The sequence below is a fragment of the Dipodomys spectabilis genome, unplaced genomic scaffold (genome assembly GCF_019054845.1).
Source record: "Dipodomys spectabilis isolate Male_0828 unplaced genomic scaffold, ASM1905484v1 ptg000054l, whole genome shotgun sequence".
Taxonomy (NCBI): Eukaryota; Metazoa; Chordata; class Mammalia; order Rodentia; family Heteromyidae; genus Dipodomys; species Dipodomys spectabilis.
In genome coordinates this window covers 6,334,502-6,353,390 of record NW_024870731.1, presented here as the reverse complement: position 1 = coordinate 6,353,390, position 18,889 = coordinate 6,334,502, and the positions used below count along the sequence as shown (strand labels likewise).

The following is an 18,889-nucleotide window of genomic DNA, read 5'->3' as shown; positions in this document are numbered from 1 at the left end:
AACATTTAATAATTTTAAAAAGTGAAAACAATGGGCTATACTGCTTCTTCTTTTTTTTTTTTTTCAGTAGTGGGGCTTGAACTCTGGGGCCTGGGCATTGTCCCTGAGCTCTTCAGCTCAAGTCTAGCGCTCTACTTGAGCCACAGTGCTATTTCCGGTTTTCTGCAATTGCAGTTAAGAGTCTCATGGACTTTCCTGCCTAGGCTGGGTTTGAACCGTGATCCTCAGATCTCAGCCTCCTGAGTAGGTAGGACTATAAGAGTGACCCACCAGTACCCAGCTTGTTTTTTGTCTTTTATTTCTGTATGTGTTGGTACTGAAGCTTGAACTCAGGGTCTCACATTCTCATGTGGCTTTTTTACTCAAGGCTAGCACTCTACTACTTGAACCATATTCCTACTTCTGACTTTTTGCTGGTTAGTTGGAGATAAGGGCTCACAGTTTCCTACTGAGATGGCTTCAAGCCTTGATTCTCAAATCTCAGCCTTCTCAGTAGCTAGGATTACAGGTGTGAGCCATCAGTACCTGTCTGGGCTACCTTGTTCTGAAATGAGTTAGACAAAGTACTCTTTGTTCCTACAGTTTTCAAGGTTTACCTGAAGTAGTATATTTCATCATCTACCACTTTAGCAGAGAGTGAAAACCTCTTGAGTCCCTTGAATTTCTTCATCTGCTTGTCACTCTCATTGTAGCGGCTCTCACAAAGCAGAATGTCATTTTCTGGTATTTCAGTTGGCCTACAGGACAGGAAGTCCTTGAATGACAACACAGCACACTTTCCTGAAAGAGTAAGTTGGAGAGGAATTAAAGGAACAAACTTAGGTCACAGTTAACACTTGTTTTAAATTTTCTATTATTTAAAAAATAATATGTTCAGCTGGGTGCTGGTGGCTCACACCTGTAATCCTATCTATTGAGGAGGCTAATATCTGATAACTGTGTTTGGAAGCCAGTCAAGGCAGGAAGGTTCATGAGACTCTCATTTCCAATTAACAACTAAAAAGCCAGAGATAGAGCTGTGACTCAAGTGGTAAAATACTAGCCTTGAGCAAAAAGCTCAGGGGTAGTGTCTAGCCCCTGAGGTCAAGCCCCAAAACTGACATATGCACACATATGCGGGGGCGCGCACGCGCACGCATACATACACACACACACACACACACACACACACACACACACGCACACGCACACACAAATGTTCACATCTGAAAATTAAATAAAAAAGATAAAAGGGTATATATTTACATGAAGATATATAGACACTCAGGTCAACAGAATAGAATTCAATTTGAAGTACAGGATTAAAATCATATTAGATAACTACAAAAGAATGAAGTTGGACTGTTACTTTGTATCATCTACAAAAATTAACTCAGAATGATCACAGACTTAGATATGAGAGGTACAACTATAAAACTCTCAGAAGACCTAAGTGTAAATCTTTATGACCTCTGACCAGGCAATGATTTCTTAAATGTGAAATCAGAAAAGCAACATAAACTATAGAAAAAAAAACTAGACATCATCAAAATTAAAAACTTTGTGATCTAAAGGATTCTATTAAAAAGTAAAAAAGACAGCTGGGCACCGGTGGCCACGCCTGTAATCCTAGCTACTCAGGAGGCTGAGATCTGCGGATCGTGGTTCAAAGCCAGCCCGGGCAGGAAAGACCCATGAGACTCTTATCTCCAATAAACCACTCAGAAAACCGGAAGTGGTACTGTGGCTCAAGTGCTAGCCTTGAGCTGAAGAACTCAGGGACAGCACCTAGGCCTAGAGTTCCATGACCGACAAAAAAAAAAAAAGAAAAGTAAAAAAGACAAACTATACAAGAAAATAGTATCTGGTATCCAGAGTTTAGTCTCTAGAACATATAATAGACTACAATTTAACAATTTTAAGATAAAAAATGGGCAAAGAATCTTAACGGACATTATTCCAAAGGTATGAGAGAGGTAAATAAACACACATAAGACAATGTTTAACATCATTAATCAGTGGGCAAATGCCCATCAAACTACAATAAGATTTTACAACATTAGGACAAAAAAATGAACAAACAAAAAATAATAAGTGGTGGCACAGATGTGGAGAAACTGGAACCCTTATATATAGCTGGAGAAATATAAAATCATGCATCTGTGGTACACAACAGTTTGGCAAGTCCTCAAAGAAGCTAAATAATTATTGTATGACTGCAATTCTGCTTCTAGGAATATATCTAAAAGAACTGGAAACAGGCTGGATGCTGGTGGCTCAAGCCTGTAACCCTAGCCACTCATGGTACTGACATCTGAAGATTGAGGTTGGAGGCCAGCAGGAGCAGGAAAGTTCATGAGACTTTTATTTCCAATTAACCACCAAAAATTAAGAAGTGGAGCTGTGACTCAAGTGTATCAGCCTTGGGCATAAAAGAAACTAAGGGACAATGTCAACGTCCTGAGTTCAAGTCCTAGGACTGTTGTGCACTCGTGTGTGCGCGCGCACACACACACACACACACACATACACACACACACACACATACACACACACACACACACACACACTGAAAACAGAGGCTCAAAGGGTTATCTGTATACCAATGATTATAGTAACGTGATTCACAGTACCTAAACATGCACAAAACTAGGTGCAGGTGCCTCATGCCTGTAATCCTAGCAAAATGATAATGGTTTGACATCAGCCCAGAGAGAGAAGTTAGAAAGTCTCCATCTCCGAAATAACCAGTAACAATTTTGTCTACATGAACAGATCTTAAAAATCATGATGCTGTATTTATAAGATTATGTCTTTGTTGCCTTGTATGTCCCTCCCGCATGGTACAACCCCTGCTTTCACTATATATGATGTTGGTATATGTGGAGGGGAAGGGAAAAAACAAATTGTTAAAACAGGGATACAGGAGGACCCATTGCAACAATGAGATGTATAAGTCGTTATGTCAAAAAACAAACTTTACAACTTTGGTGGGGGGGGGGGGGACGGGGGGCGGGGGAGGATACGAAGGGATGGGAAGGGGAAACAAAGCAGGAGGTTACAATGCTTGATAAGAAATGTGCTCATTATCTTACCCATGTAATTGTAACCCCTCTGTACAGTATTTTCACAATAAAAATATATTAAAAAAAATCATAATGCTGGCTGAGAAGGCGGCTCAATGGTAGAGTGCTTGCCTCGCATGCATGAGGACCTGGGTTTGATTACTCAGCACCACATAAACAAAGACGGAAGTAGTGCTGTGGCTCAAGTGGTAAAGAGCTAGCCTTCAAGTGGTAGAGAGCTAGCCTTCAAGTGGTAGAGAGCTAGTCTTGAGCTGAAGAGCTCAGGGACATCGCGGAGGCCCAGAGTTCAAGCCCCATGTGTGACAAAAAAAAAAAAAAAAAAAAAAATCATAATGTTAAGTAAAATAAGCCAGACACAAAGGGAAAGTATCACAATTCCACTTATGTAGAAGATAGAATATACAAATCTCATATAGACAGGAAGCAGAGATTACTAGGGTCAGGAAGAGAAAAAGAAGAAATAGTTACTGTTAATGGATACATAGTTTCTGTTTGGGTTGGGTGCTTGTGGCTCAACCCTGTAATCCTTACTACTCAGGAGTTTGAGATCTGAGGGTCAAAGTTTGGGGAAGGAAAGTCTGTGACTCTTATCTCCAATTAATTACCAGAAAACTGAAAGTGGTGCTGTGGTCAAAGTGGTAAAACACTAGCTTTGAGCAAAAGAGTTCAGGGATAGCACCCAGGTCCTGAATTCAAGCCCCATGAACTATAAAAAATTTCTATTTGGAATAGTAGAAAATTCCCAGAAATAGGTAATAATCATATAATACTGTCAATGGACTTAATGCTACTAAACTGTACACTAAAAAACAGTTAAAACTGGGTAGGACACTATTAGCTTGTGCCTATAATCACACAAACTCAGGAGGCTGAGATCTAAGGATCATTGTTTGAAGCCAGTCTGGGCAGACAATCCAATAAACTCTCATCTCCAATTAACAGCTTAAAAAAAAAAAAAAAAAAGGCCAGAAGTAGAGCTCTCAGGTGGTAGAGTCTTAGCCTTGAGTGAAAAAGCTCAGGGACATCACTCAGGCACTAAATTCAAGCTCCAGGACTAGGATAAAAGAGGCTAAAACTGGAACTAGAGACATTGCTCAAGTGGTAGAGCACTAACTATGAGCAAAAATAGTCCAGTGAGAATTGCAGGCCCCAAGTTCAAGCCCCACTATAGGCACACATATAAAAAGTTAAAATGGTTACTTTTATGCTACTTATAGAAATAATAAAGCTCTCACAAATTATAGCACATTATGTACAATGTTTTGAATCTAAATTTTGTTACAATCTATCTCGGGTATCCCTATTTGTATTTGTTTAGCTAATTACTAATGGATACTTAGGTTGTTCACTGAAGTTCTGCTGAAGTAACTAACACATATAAATTTGCAGTGTGAGTACAAACACACTGTTTTTTGGTCTGTCATGGGGCTTGAACCCTGGGCCTGGTCGCTCACTTTGAACTGTGATCCTCAGATCTCAGACTCTTGAGTAGCTAGGATTACAGGCGTGAGCCACTGGTGTCCAGGTCTGAAGTATACATTTCTAAAAGTACAAAATCTGGAATGAAGTGTAAGTACACCTTCACTTTTACAGGTATTTCAAATTATCTTCCATAGAGGTTATAATAAATTTATACAACAGTGAAAAGTAGGTGAATACTGATACCCTATGCTCTTTTTAAATTTCATTTTGTTTGAAACAGGGTCTCACTATGTAGTTCAGATGAGTTTTGAACTATGTAACGCATGTATGTCTAGAACTTGTAATCCTCCATTCATCTGCAGATGGACATTTGGATATTCTGTCTGTCTGTCATTTTGTCAGTTGTGGGACTTGAACTCAGAGCCTGGGCACTGTCCCTGAGCTTTTTTGTTCAAGGCTAGCACTCTAACATCTTGAGCCACAACTTCCAGTTTTCTGGTGGTTAACTGATAAAGAGTCTCATGAACTTTCCTGCCAGGGCCAGCATCAAACCACGATCCTCAGAGATAGTAGCTTCCTGAGTAATTAGGATTACAGGCATGAGCCACCAGTGCCTAGCTGGATTTATTTTATTGTTTGGTAGTTACTGGGTTTGAACTCAGGGCCTGTGCTTAATAAGCTAGTATTCTACCACTGACTATGCTTCCTGAGTGCTGAGATTACAGGCATATACTACCATGCCTACCCTCTTCCATAAATGTATGTGTATATATATATAGAGAGAGATTTCTCTCTATATATATTTTGTGTCAGTCCTGGGGCTTGAACTCAGGACCTGGGCGCTGTCCCTGAGCTTCTTTTGCTCAAAGCTTGCACTCTACCACTTCAGCCACAACATTATTTCTGGCTTTTTCTGAGTAGTTTATTGGAGACAGGAGTCTCATGGACTTTCCTGCCAGGGCTGGCTTTGAACAGATTCTTAGATATCAGCCTCCTGAGTAGCTAGTATTATAGGCATGAGCAACCAGTGCCCAGCCCTTCCCCATACTTTTGATGCTTTTGTTAACTAGCAACAATTGCCCTAATCCTTAATGTCTGAACACTTTAAAGTTGTACAGTATTGCTTTGGTTACAGTTGGAAGTATTCTCACTTAAGAATTACTTAAGAATTATACCTGTAATCTCAGATTTAAGAGGCAAATCAGTTTGAAGCCAGACTTTTGTGAGACCCTGTTTCAAATAATAAAAGCTGAATATGGTGATCAATATGTCATATCAGCTATCCCAGAAAGCATAAATAGGAGGTCCAGGCCAGCCTGGTCATAAATGAAGATGCTATTAGAAAAAATAAAAACAAAAAAGGCTCAACTAGCAGAGTGTCTAACCTAGCAAATTCATGTCCCTGAGTTCAAACCCTCTTATTATTAAAGCTAAACTGGTGATGGGCAGATGAGTCATGACTATAATTCTACTTACTTAGGAGGTTGAAATATGAGGGTCCAAGTTTGAAGCTTAGTCCAGGTACAAAAGTCCTTGAGATTCTTACCCTTAACTAGCAAGAAGCTCATTACATTTATCTCAAAATATTTTATATTTTTTATTATTCTACTTTATTTTTATAGTTCGTGGGGCCTGAACTCAGATCCTAGGTACTGTCCCTGAGCTTTTTTACTTAAGGCTAGCACTCTCCCACTTTGAGCCACACCACCACTTCTGGTTTTCTGTGGTTAATTGGAGATTAAGAGTCTCATGGACTTTCCTGCCTGAGCTAGCTTCGAACTGCAATCCTCGGATCTCAGCCTCTCGAGTAGCTAGGATTACAGCTAGGATTAATGTCCACAGCTAAAGAGTGAGAGTGACTGGTGGTCCTATAATAAATGTGCTGCTTCTGTGCCTTGACTTAGGGTCCTGTTGGACCTCTACACACAGCCTTAATGACTTCTTTATTCCTGTGTGTATATACATTAAGCATCTTAAAAAAATTCTTAGGTACTAAATGTAAACAATGTACAGGGTATATTTAACTTAATAATTGCTTAAAATACAAATGTTGGTATTTTATTAATTTTAAATAGTTTATCTGACTATCTCTTGGATATTTTCTGTGCCTAACAAAGTCTTTAAGAAAAACCTACCCTTTCACATCTTTAAACCTTTTATTTTCCTTGCCTTACTGAGGATTTTCAAATGATGAAGCATGAGAGAAATCTACAGTGAAGAAAATAAATATATTAGCAACTGGACATTTCAAAAGACCAGTATCCTGAAAGCATGGAGTGAACATGCTCTTTGCCAGATACTGCCATATTCATTGTAAAAAGTAATTTCCCTGTAGCCATTTGATTACTTTTTAAATGACTGGATACAATTCTTCTTAAAGTGAATAGCATAGTTGAAGCAGGAAAGCAAGATTGTTGCCTAAGTGAAATATGCCTCCAGGTCTCTATTAGAGAACAACAAAACTTTTGTTTCAGAAAGACAAAAAGGTACGAAAGATTTACATTCAATACTGTATAAAATTAATATAAGTCCTCTAAAGCTTATGAAACAAGGACTCTTTTTCCTTGGTAGTTGGGGGATCTGAAACTCCATAAGCAGAGGTGAAATCTCACTTTGTGATCATTAGATGTATTTTCCTCTAGGAGTTATCTTGATAACTGTCTATACCTGCTGTCCTGCTTACTATTGTTGGTACTTTCTTTACATTTAAGTGCCTCATGTGGCTGGAAACCAACTGATGATCTGAGCCACAAAGGAGAAACTCAGCTTTAGTCCTAAAGATGACAGTCTTTGTTCTTTGTGTGAGTTTCTGGTAATAAAAGATAACAGAACAGTCTTTGTTTTGACCTGGTAGTGAGTTTCTTGGAAAGACAAACTTTGAAAGCATTTGCCTTTGTTTTTGCCAAACTTGGAATTCTCTCATGGAGACATGGCCAAAGTATTTTTGTTAAAAACATTTTTGTCTTGATCTATTTCTATTGCTATAAAAATATCAACTAGGTAATTTATAAAGACCAAAAATCTATTTTCTCCTACTTTTGGAAGCTGGTAAGTCCCAAATCAAGGCACCAGCATCTGGATGATTCTAGTCATCTGTAGCAAAGTGGGAGCTTTAGAAGGGCAAGAGTGCAAAAGAGCCTGAGCCCTTTGCATTAATCTACTCAGAGCAGATCCTAGATGATCTAAGCATGGGCCTTGAACTCAAGGCCTTAAACTCTGGCTCAACTTTTCTGGTTCACAGTTGATGCTCTACCACTTAAGCTACTTCTCTACTTACAGCTTTTTCCTGGTTAACTGAAGATAAGAATCTCAGATTTGTCTGCACTGGCTGACTTCAAACCTAGATTTTTGTCTCCTGTGTAGCTAGGATCATAGGCATGAGCCATCAGCTCCTGGCAACAAACTTTTCTGTGGCTTAAATATATATATATTTTTTAATGATAGTACTGAATTTAGGACCTCTTGTTCTCCCTTAGCTTTTTGCTCAAGACTGATGCTTTACTATTTAAGTCATACCTCCACTTGCAACTTTTTGCTTGTTAATCAAAAGGTAACTTGGGCTACCTTTGAACCTCAACTTTCATCACCCTCACCAGTAATTAGGAAGGATTATAGGAATGAGCCTTTTTATTTTTTTTACTTTTCATTGTGGCTTCGTTAAAATCATGAATGATCAGGAATTAGAGGTTTGATTCAGTGGCAGTGTGTGCTCAATATGTGCAGAGCCCCAAGTTCAGTACTAGAAATTTAAAAACAAAACAAAACTAGAAACTAAAAAACCCCAAGACAGAAACCATAGGGTAAAGCTTATAACCAGCACTCTTTTAGGAAACCATTCTAAAAGATAGTACTGTAGCTGGTACAAGTAAACAGAGGCAACCCAGGACTACTAGAAATATAAGAGCTGAAAGCAACGCCAGTATCCAATGATACACAATACTATCTAAGAAGTGCAATGCCACAGTGAATACTCAGTCCAACAGTCTTTTGACTATTCTCCCCATTCTCTTCCTTAATCCATACTATCTCCATCAGCAGCCACAATGATTCCTACTCCCAATGTGTATGTCAGTTCACATTCCATTCTACTTTGTGCCTCCCCTTCCCACACAATGATTTCCTATTTATTCTGAGTCAGCCAGTTGCTGCACCAGCTACCTCATAAGGCTCATTTCTTGCCACATTCTCTACCCTCCTCCTGCTACCCAACACTTCTATTATGTTTCAATAAAGCCTAGATACTCTAATTTAAGCTGTGCCTTATAGGGAATAAAAGCTAATATTTAAATAGTTTCCTTCTTGTCTTCTTCAAAACTTTACTTACATGGTACTTATTAACAAAGCTTTTGCTGACCACAGGATCTTGCCTCTGCCTAAATTTAAGTCTTTACAAGTTTAAGACTTCATTTTAGCCACTGCTATGGCTATTAAATCTAGAACAGGGTCTAGCACAGAAGCAGTATTCCAAGTGATATGATTAAATGAAAAGGCATAAATACATACCCAGAATACATGTCATAGGGCAGGTCTCTTCCAGATTACTCAGAAACACTTCTTTTTTGTAGAACATTTTTGTGGGCTCATGTTCTGTTTCTTCTGGGTGAATGAAGATTGGGCCATAAAAATATGCAGCTCCATCTCGGACCCATACTTTTTCAATTCTTGGGAGAAAAACAATTGAGAAATGATATTGAAAATAATTTCATTCTTGAAGGATCATTACCTTTGACTGCTCCCTCATTAGGAATGCCATTAACTTGACCTTCAAAATAGTACTTTTGTCAATCAACCTCAGTTAAGTCACCATCATTCTTGCCTAGATAATTGTAATATCTCCTATCAGATCTCCTTTCTTACACTCTTTTTTTTTTGTTTCGATTTGCTTTGTGTTTGCCAGTCCTGGGGCTTGAACTCAGGACCTGGCCACTGTCCCTGAGTTTCTTTTGCTCAAGACTATCACTCTACCATTTGAGTCAGCTTTTTCTGTTTATGTGGTAATGAGGAATCAAACCTGGGACATTATGCATGCCAGCATGCACTCTACCCCTAAGCCACATTCCCAGCTCTTGCTTCTACTTTTGACTCTTCAAGTCTACTCAACCAATAGGTAGCATAATCCTTAAGTCCTAAATCAAATGATACTTAGATGCTTGAAACAATCCCATATAACCCCATAAAAGCCTTATATGATTTGCAAGTTACTCTTTGGCTCTCACCTATTAAACCTAACTCATGAATGGCTCATTCTGTTAGTAACAAACTACTGGTATGAACAGACCTGACACATTTCTTATACCTACTAATCACTGTCCTTTTCCTTGGATATTCATAATTCTCACTTTGTTTCTTCAAGTGTTGGCTCAATGCCAGTTTCTGAGTGAGGCCTATACAAACCAGTCTCCTAAGATCTGACCAAGTCTACTCTCCTTACTATGCTCCATTTTTTTTCATCAGCATGTATCAGGATCTAACATCAACAACTTATTCAAGGTGTTTACTGTGTCTTCTCATTAAAACAAACCTCTACGGAACTAAAAATGTTTGTCTGCTTTATTCATTAATGTATCCTTGGAGCTGTTCGAAGTAGTGGCAAATAGTAAAATGATTGTTGAGTGATGAACAAGCATAAGGAAACAGAAACCTAAGGAAATAAATCATTTTTCTAAGGCTATACAACAGGGATTTGACCCCAAATCTCCTAGAACCAACTATTATTTATTTTTATGGCCCGGGGGGACCAAATCCAGGACCTTTCCCATGCTAGGCAAGTATTCAACCACTGGGATATACTCTTAGTCCTCAACTGATGTTCTTTTTAAAATGTATTTTTTGCAGTACTGGGATTTGAATTTAGGTCCCTTGCTAGGCAGTTGTTCTGCCACTTGAACTACACCTCCAGTTTGATTGTTGTAGTGTGTGTACGTATCAGTACTATGGCTTTTACTCAGGCCTCAAGCTCTTGCTCGGCAGCTTTTCTATCACAGCTGGCACTCTACCACTTTGAGCCATAACTCCAGTTAGTGACAGATAGTCTTTTTTTTTTTTTTTTTTAATTTAATTTAATTTTATTTGTGAACATACTGTACAGAGGAGTTACAGTTACATGGGCAGGATAATGCGTACATTTCTTACCAAGCATTGCAGCCTCCTCCTTTGTTTACCCTTCACATCCCTTCCCAGCCTCCCCCCTCCCCCCCTAATCCCAATCCTTCTCCTTCCCCCTCCCCCCCCCCCCACACCAACGTTGTAAAGCTCGTTTTGGACATGACAACTTGTACTTCTCATTGTTGCAACAGGTCCACCTGTATCCATAAACAACTGGTTTTTCCCCATCTCCTCCACAAGTTATACTGACATCAAATATAGTGAAAGCAGGGGTTATACTGTGGAGGAGGGACATACAAAGCAACAAAGAGATAATCTTATAAATGTGTTAGAAACACATGCATGAAAGAAAAAAAAACATTAAAATACACATCTAAGGGTTCATTTTCTTGACATGTGACAGATAGTCTTAATCACTATCCTCCACCGCTCAACCACTATCTGACTCCATTATTGCTGTGACTGTCACCCAACCATACTGACATTCTTTTACCAATTTACTTGTTCATCAAATATCTGATCTCCTATGTTTCAAATAATATGATGTGAATAGGGAATATGAGGTTGAGAAAAAGAAAAGTTCCTAGTCTCAGAGCAGTTGAAAATTCAAGCTATGGAAACCCTAAGAGAACATCAATATATCATATATAGTCTAAGGAGTAGGAAATAAGAAGACTTAACCTACTTAGCAAAGAGGAGAAAAGGCTTCTTTAAGAAATGTCATGTCATGGGCCAGGCACTGGTGGCTCACGCCTGTAATTCTAACTGCTAAGGAGGCTAAGATTTGAGGATCACGGTTTAAGGCCAGCCTGGGCAGGAAAGTAAAAAAAAAACAAAAAACAACAGAAGTGGTGCTGTGGCTCAAGTGGTAGAGTGCTTGCCTTGAGCTGAAGAGCTGAGGAATAGTGCTCAGGCCCAGAGTTCAAGCCCAATGACTAGTAACAACAACAACAAAAAGTCATTTCAGGATGAGCTTATGGCTTAGTGGTAGTGTGCTTGCCTAGCATGCATAAAGCCCTGGGTTTGATTCCTTAGTACCACATACACAGAAAAAGCCTTAAGTGGCACTGTGGCTCAAGTAGTAGAGTACTAGCCTTGAGCAAAAAAGTCCTGGGACAATGCCCAGGCCCTGAGTTTAAGACCTAGAACTATCACAAATAAGTAAGGAAAATAAATAAATAAATAATTCATACTGGATACCAAGGTTCACGCCTATAATCTTAGCTACTCAGGGGGCTGAGAGCTGAGGATCATGGTTCAAAGCCAGCCTGGGTAGGAAAGTTTGTGTGAGACTCTTTCCTCCAACTAATCATCATAAAACCAGAAGTGGAGCTGTAATTTCAAGTGGTAGAACACTAGCCTTGAGCAGAAAAAGCTCAGGGATCAGGCCTTGAGGTCAAGAACCATGATCAAAAAAAAAAAAAAAAAAAAGAAAGAAAGAAAAAGAATAAAGAAAAAAAATCCATGGGGAGAATTTAAAGAAAGTGTGATGATTAGATGTGAAAGCATGGGTAGTGTGGTAGGAGTTGGCTTGATGGATTAGTCTAAATCTTAGCCTTAAATCTTAGTCCCAACCATGTCTTCCCTACATCAATGACACTTACCTGCCCACACGAGGGCGCACCAGGCCATGGGACTTGATGAAGACACAGTCGCCAACCTTCAACCACATATCATTGTAATGGAGCTGTTCAAAGTAGTGGCAACCAGGTTCACCATTGGACATTTCCACAGGGACATCTTCTTTTTCCTGTGGTAAAGGAAACTGGTTTTAGAAAGGAAGCTAACAATCAGGAGTAAGAAAAAAAGAAAAGAATATTTTCCTTTACATTAAAAGGAAAAACAACCATAAAAAGTTTTGATAACTGATGGTTAAGAAACCAAAAATTTAGGTGGTTGTAACAAAACTATCAGAATGCTAAGATCTGAGGGCTGAGGTTGGAAGCCAGCAAGGGAAGGAAGTCTATGAGTTTCTTACTTCCAATTAACTACTAAAAAGTCAGAAGTAGAGCTGTAGCTCAAGTGGTAAAATACTATCCTTGAGCAAAAAAGCTCGTGCAGTGCCTAGACCTTAAATTCAAGCTCCAGGACTAGCACGCAAGTGCTCTCTATCTCTCTGTCTCTGTTCCTCTCTCTCTCTTCCGCGCATGTGCACATGCACACACACGCATACACACATACACACACACACACAGAGGAAGAAAAGAAAGGAAAAAACCCTCTCATATAAAATATTATATTTATTTTTACCTCAGCACTTGAACTTGGTATCTACCTGAAACTTTCATTTACTGGCTAGCGTTCTATAAACTGACCCAGACCTCCAACCCCCTGTACTTACTTTAAATTTATAATTTTATTTATTTATTTATTTTTGGGTCCAGTCATGGGGCCTGAACTCTGGGCCTGGGCGCTGTCCCTCAGCTCTTCACTTCAAGGCTACCACTCTACCACTTGAGCCACAGCGCCACTTCCGGCTTTGTTCTTTTTGCTTATGTGGTGCTGAGGAATCGAACCCAGGGCCTCAGACATGCAAGGCAAGCGCTCTACCACTGAGCCATCTTCCCAGCCCTAAATTTATAATTTTAATGACATAATGCTACTTATCTCTTTTCTCTCCTTCCTATTCCAATAAGTTTTAAGGGAAAAATAATGGAGAGCAGTTATCAGTATTCAGAAGCAGATATATTCAATAACACATGGATATAAAGAGCAAATTCTATGCTAGCTTCTTTTCTCTTTATAAATTCAGTCTACTCAGTTGGGCATACTGGCACATGTTTATAATCCCAGCATTCTAGATGCTGAAGAAAGACTGTTGAATTTAAGGACAGCGTGGATTACATAGTAAGATCCTGTTTATGTTACAGACTGTGATAGACAATTTGCTCCAGGAAAGTTAGAATGAACTTGTGACTTTAAATGAGCATCATTATTCCACAATACTGTGAAATTCCGGAAATTATGTAATCACTTAATCACAATCAAAAAAAAAAAAAAAGAACCTCGGGTAAGGTAGGGTAAGGAGGGGATGGTAGGGGGAAAACAATGGAGGGGGTAACAATGTTCAAGAGGAAGTGTACTCATTACCTCACTCATGTAACTGTAACCCTCTGTATAGTATCTTTACAATTAAAAAAAAAATAAAAAAAGACAGTCACACAAAAAAAAAATAAAAATAAATAAACTCAATCTACAATCTCTCAGGATGGGAAAATTCATTTACTTATTGCTTGCTCTGGAAAGCAACATTTCCTTTGTGACCTCTCCAGTCTCTAGATATTACACAAGTTAGCAGCTTGACCTGCCTCTGTTATCTATCTGTGTAATACACAAAGAATGTCTTTCTCCGGGCTAGGAGGGTGGCTCAGTGATAAGAGTCTCGCATCCATGAGGCTTTGGGTTCTATTCCTCAGCACCACATAAGCAGGAAAAGCCAGAAGTGGTGCTATGGCTCAAGTGGTAGGGCACTAGCCTTGAGCTGAAGAGCTAAGGGATAGTGCCCAGGCCCAGAGTTCGGGCCCCATGACCAACAACAACAAAAAATCTCTCTCTCTCTATTTCATCTTTTCCATCCCAGTCACTGATTCAGACACTGGTGAAATCCAAACTCAGGGAACTCCCTCAAAAAGGGCAGTTATTCATCAGCACAACAGAAATAAAAACAAAGGTTTACTCCTCATACTACAGATGCATTTAGCAGATGGGAAAGAGAAGCAGAACAGATAAACTGCAGGAGACATGTCAGAGTGAGAAGTTGACATCATCTTCTAAAAGGTGTAACCCTATAGGGTTGAATTGCAACCCTATATTTTTCCCAACCTGCTCTTATGGGAAGGTAAAAGAGCACATGCTGGAGGTACAGGAAGCAAAGAGACTGCCAGGAACCACAAAACCCAGGATAAGTGGGAAGGAAGCGGGTCTAGGCAAGAAGTCATTCTTCTTGTACAGAACCTTCCCTCTGCCCCTCCGCTCTGAAAGGCCTGCTAATCCTTCCATCCCTGCCTCTTCTCATCCACCTCAAGGAATGTACCTTTTCTACTGCAGGCAAGAAAAAGGAGAGAGAAGGATGTTAAGAATAAAGTTTGAAGGCTGGGCATGATTGAAGGGTTAAGTACTTTGCCTAATAAGCATCAAATCCTACATTCAAACCTCTGAAAAAGAAGAGAGTTGGAGCTGGGTGCTGATGGCTCATGCCTATAATCCTAGGTACTGAGGAGGCTGAGCTCTGAGGATCATGGTTCAAAACCAGCCCAAGCAGGAAAGTCCATAAGACTCTTACCTATCTCTAATTAACCACAGGAAAACTGGAAGTGATGCTGTGGCTCAAGTGGTAGAGCACTGGCCTTGAGCTGAAGAGCTCAGGGACAGTGCCCAGGCCCAGAGTTCAGGCCCCATGACAAAAAAAAAAAGGAAAAAAAAAAAAAAAAAAGAAGAAGAGAGCTAAGTGCTTCCCCTTGCGTACAAGTATACCTCCTTCATTTCTTTTAAAATTCCATACATTTATATATTATTAGCCTATATCACTTTGAACGAAAGAGTAAGTTTCATTATATATTCAATGCCCCATATTCTCTTACCTCCTCATTCTCTCTGACTTCTACTTTCAAGTCCTTTTTACAAATATAGATTCTGAATGAGATTTCATTTAATACAATGATCTGCTACCATTTTCCTGCAAATGAACTTCATTCCTCTTTATAGGTGAATAAAACATCCCTTCATTTCTTTTCTTTTTCTTTTTTTGGCAGGGGGCAGGCATGCACAACCATGAATGGCTCTAAAGACATTTTTGTGTGTATATGCCCATCTTGAACTCAGGGCCTAGGTGCTGACCCTGAGCTTCTTTTGCTCAAGGCTAGTGCTCTATCACTTGATCCACAGCTCCACTTCTAGGTTTTTGGTACTTTACTGGATGGAGATAAGCGTCTCACAAACTTTCCTGCCCAGGCTGGCTTTGAACCACAATCCTCAGATCTCATCTTCCTAAGTAGCTAGGATTACAGGTGTAAACTACCAATGCCTGGCTCCAAAGATATTTTATAAATAAAGTTAAAAAAATTTTTAGTTACAAATAATTTTGTAAACTTAGTAGAAAGCCTTCTATATACCTCTGTAGAATTTTCTCCTATTGTATGGTATATACATTAGTGTAATGTACAATTAAAACAAGAATGAACAGTTGAATCATTATTACTTCTATTATACTTTATTCAGATTTTTTTAGTTAGAACAATTGATAGATTAAAATGTTTTACTATATTTTTATTCAAAATAAGTAGGACTTGATAACATATTGTATGGCCTGTAATATAGCCACTCAAATACACAAACACACATCATCAGGGAAGTTACCTGACTTCTTCTGCTTTAGTTTCTTCATGTATAAAATGAAGGTAATAGTGTGCCCATCACATTATTGTTAGAAAGACTAAATGACACAATCCATGCTTAAGCATACAGGACTATTAATAAAATAAAATGTAAAAACTTTCCTCATTTTGAACAATCACTGCATTCTTAGAATGAACTTCTCTTTCCTTGGTCATTTTGTTTTAAAAGAAGTACTTTGCTGGCTCATGTCTATAATCTTAACGACTCAAGAGGCTGAGATTTGAGGATCCTGATTCATAGCCAGCTTAGATAGATATTACCTGAAAGACTCTTTATTTCTAATTAACTAGCAGTAAGCTTAAACTAGAGGTGTGGCTCAAAAAAAGTTGTGAAAAGCACAGGCCAAGTTTAAGCCACAAAGAAAAAGTTTGATTTCATTTACAAAAATACTTTTTCTCCCAAGAAATTTTCACACTAATATTCATATATAAGACAAAGTAGTTTTTAGTTTTTGCCAGATTGTAGAATCCAGATTGTCCTGGGTTTACAAAGTGAATGGGCTTATAAAGCGAATGTGGAATTTTTCTTTGTTCTCATGCTCTGTAACAGTTAAATCAACACACTGTAGTTATAGTAGCCACTCAAAGAGTTTTAAAGCATTCACATATGGAAGCTTAATGCCCTTTAGGTTAACTCTTGCACACATTTTCAATTTCTTCATGTTGTTGTCCACTTACATGCTATGTCTCTTCTTGATTCTATTTTGATAATTTGTAATATCCTAAAAATATTCATTTAATCTATGTCTTCAAATTTATTAGTGAAAATACATTTTCTTCCACATTTTTGTGAGCCTAACCACTCACTTTTTTTTTTTTTATTAAGAGAGCTAGGGTGAGATATGACAGCACACACAGTAATCCTATCATAAACTAAAAGCGAATCCAAGAACTAATTCTTTGACAAGTTTAATGAGGTAACTCCCAACTATCCTTTTACAATATTTGTTTTTGAAACAAGGTCTTGAAATGGAGCCCAACTTTGCCTCAAACTTGGCATCAAACTGCCTCAGCCTCCTAAGTATAGGGATTATAGGTACCTGGAAACGTTTTCTGCTCATATTTTCCTTTCTTTTTAGTTTTTCTTTAAGTTTTTCTTTAAGTTTTATATTTCTTTTGAAGTACTTATACAAAGAGGTTTCAATTCTATATCCTTTTAGTTTCATCTTATTTGGCCTAAGGTATTACATTCATAATATATGTTTGAGTTATGAATATTTTATTATATTTTTAAGTATAAAATTATTTTCTGTATGACTATTGTTCACATACCTTTTCCAAGTTGAAATTGTCTTCTACTCGACTATCCTCTGAGATGTCTGTATTCTTCTCATCATCCCCTTTATCTGCATTTGCAAATACAGAGGCTACTCGGACCACAGGAAGGGGCACATCTCGAGGAACAAACCTGACTGAGCTGATGGGCATGGTCCACAATTTAATTTTCTTAAAAGATTTGGTTTTGGCAGAATACCGTGATTCACAGACAAAAACATCCTCATCTCGAAAGTTTTCTGGGCATAATTTAAAGTATTCCTAAGAGTAAGGTGGGAGACGGGAGAGAACATAAGAACAGAACTAATCCTTAAGTAAATTTATCTGAAGACCAACATAAAAGACAAAAGCAAATAATTACCAATCCATCAAAGGTTAAACTACTGACTTTCTAGAAATAAGGGGGAAATGGCTAGAGATAATTTTCTTTCTTTTTTTTTTTTTTGTTGGTCCTGGGGCTTGAACTCTGTGCCTGGACACATTCCCTGAGCTCCTTCTTGCTCAAGGCTAACATTCTATCACTTGATCCACAACCCACTACTGGCTTTCCTGACTGGGCTGGCTTTGAACTGCAATCTTCAGGTCTCAGCCTGCTGAGTAGCTAGGAATATAGATGTGAATCACTAATGTTTGACTCAGAGATACTTTCTTAGCCACAGAATTTATTAACAATATATTCATTAATTTATAAGTATGAAAAAATTTCATTTAGTTTACTAATTACCCTTTGAAAATATATTAATATTTCACATAATTATAGTTCCTTAAAGCTCTGGGTAGGCCTTCTGTACTTTATACCAGACAGTCATTCAAAATGTATAATTTATTACTTGAATACCAAGCTGATAAATTTATAATGATTATTTTTCAGAAAATATCATTGTTACTGGGCACAGAGGTTCACGCCTGTAATTACAGTTACTTGGGGAGTAGTGATCAGGAAGCTCACAGTTTAAGGCAAACCTAGTCAAAAAGCTAGCAAGTGCTCTTATCAATGAATAAGCAACATGTGGCAGCTTGTTCCAGGGGTCTCAGATACAAACAAGGTCATAGTCTTAGACTGGTGCCAGGCAAAAAAAAAAAAAAAAAAAAAAAAAGGCAAGAAGAACCAAAATAATCTTAAAAATTAGCCAATAGTGGGGCTGGGAAGGTGGCTCAGTGTTAGAGCGCTTGCCTTGCATGCATGAGGCCCTGGGTTCAATTCCTCAGCACCACATAAGCAGAAAAAAAAAGCCAGAAGTGGCGCTGTGGATCAAGTGGTAGAGTGCTCGCTTTGAGCTGAAGAGCTGAGGGACAGTGCCCGGGCCCAGAGTTCAGGCCCCACAATCGATTAAAATTAAGTTAATTGAGTATAGTTAAACAGTGTAGGCAGTAAATGATATTACAAAGCCTTATTGAGGTAAATTTCTTCCAAAATATTTATATATAGCTATATAGACACAATTCAAAAACCAAAACAACAAAACTCAGTTAAAATAGAATTCTATTTAAGTAGAGTTCTATTCTAATTTTGTAAATACTGTTTTTTGAATTTTTAATTGTTTATTTTTATTTTTGGTATTGGGGCTTGAACTCAAGGCCTAGTTGCTGTCCCTGAGCTTTTGTGCTCATGGCTAGCACTCTACCACT

The 18,889-nt window shown here is 38.4% G+C and overlaps 1 protein-coding gene across 18 annotated transcripts in view; it reads right to left on the bottom strand.

Annotated features, from left to right (window-relative positions):
• Positions 1-18,889, bottom strand: part of Pbrm1 (polybromo 1) — a 126,367-nt gene that overhangs the window by 17,463 nt on the left and 90,015 nt on the right. For all 18 annotated transcript variants that reach the window (XM_042679715.1, XM_042679724.1, XM_042679705.1 and 15 more), the window contains 4 exons: positions 17,258-17,521; positions 12,197-12,342; positions 8,991-9,148; positions 597-780 (listed from right to left, as the gene is read on the bottom strand). In XM_042679715.1, the coding sequence (XP_042535649.1) occupies positions 597-780; positions 8,991-9,148; positions 12,197-12,342; positions 17,258-17,521 (752 nt within the window). The remainder of the gene's footprint in view (positions 1-596; positions 781-8,990; positions 9,149-12,196; positions 12,343-17,257; positions 17,522-18,889) is intronic.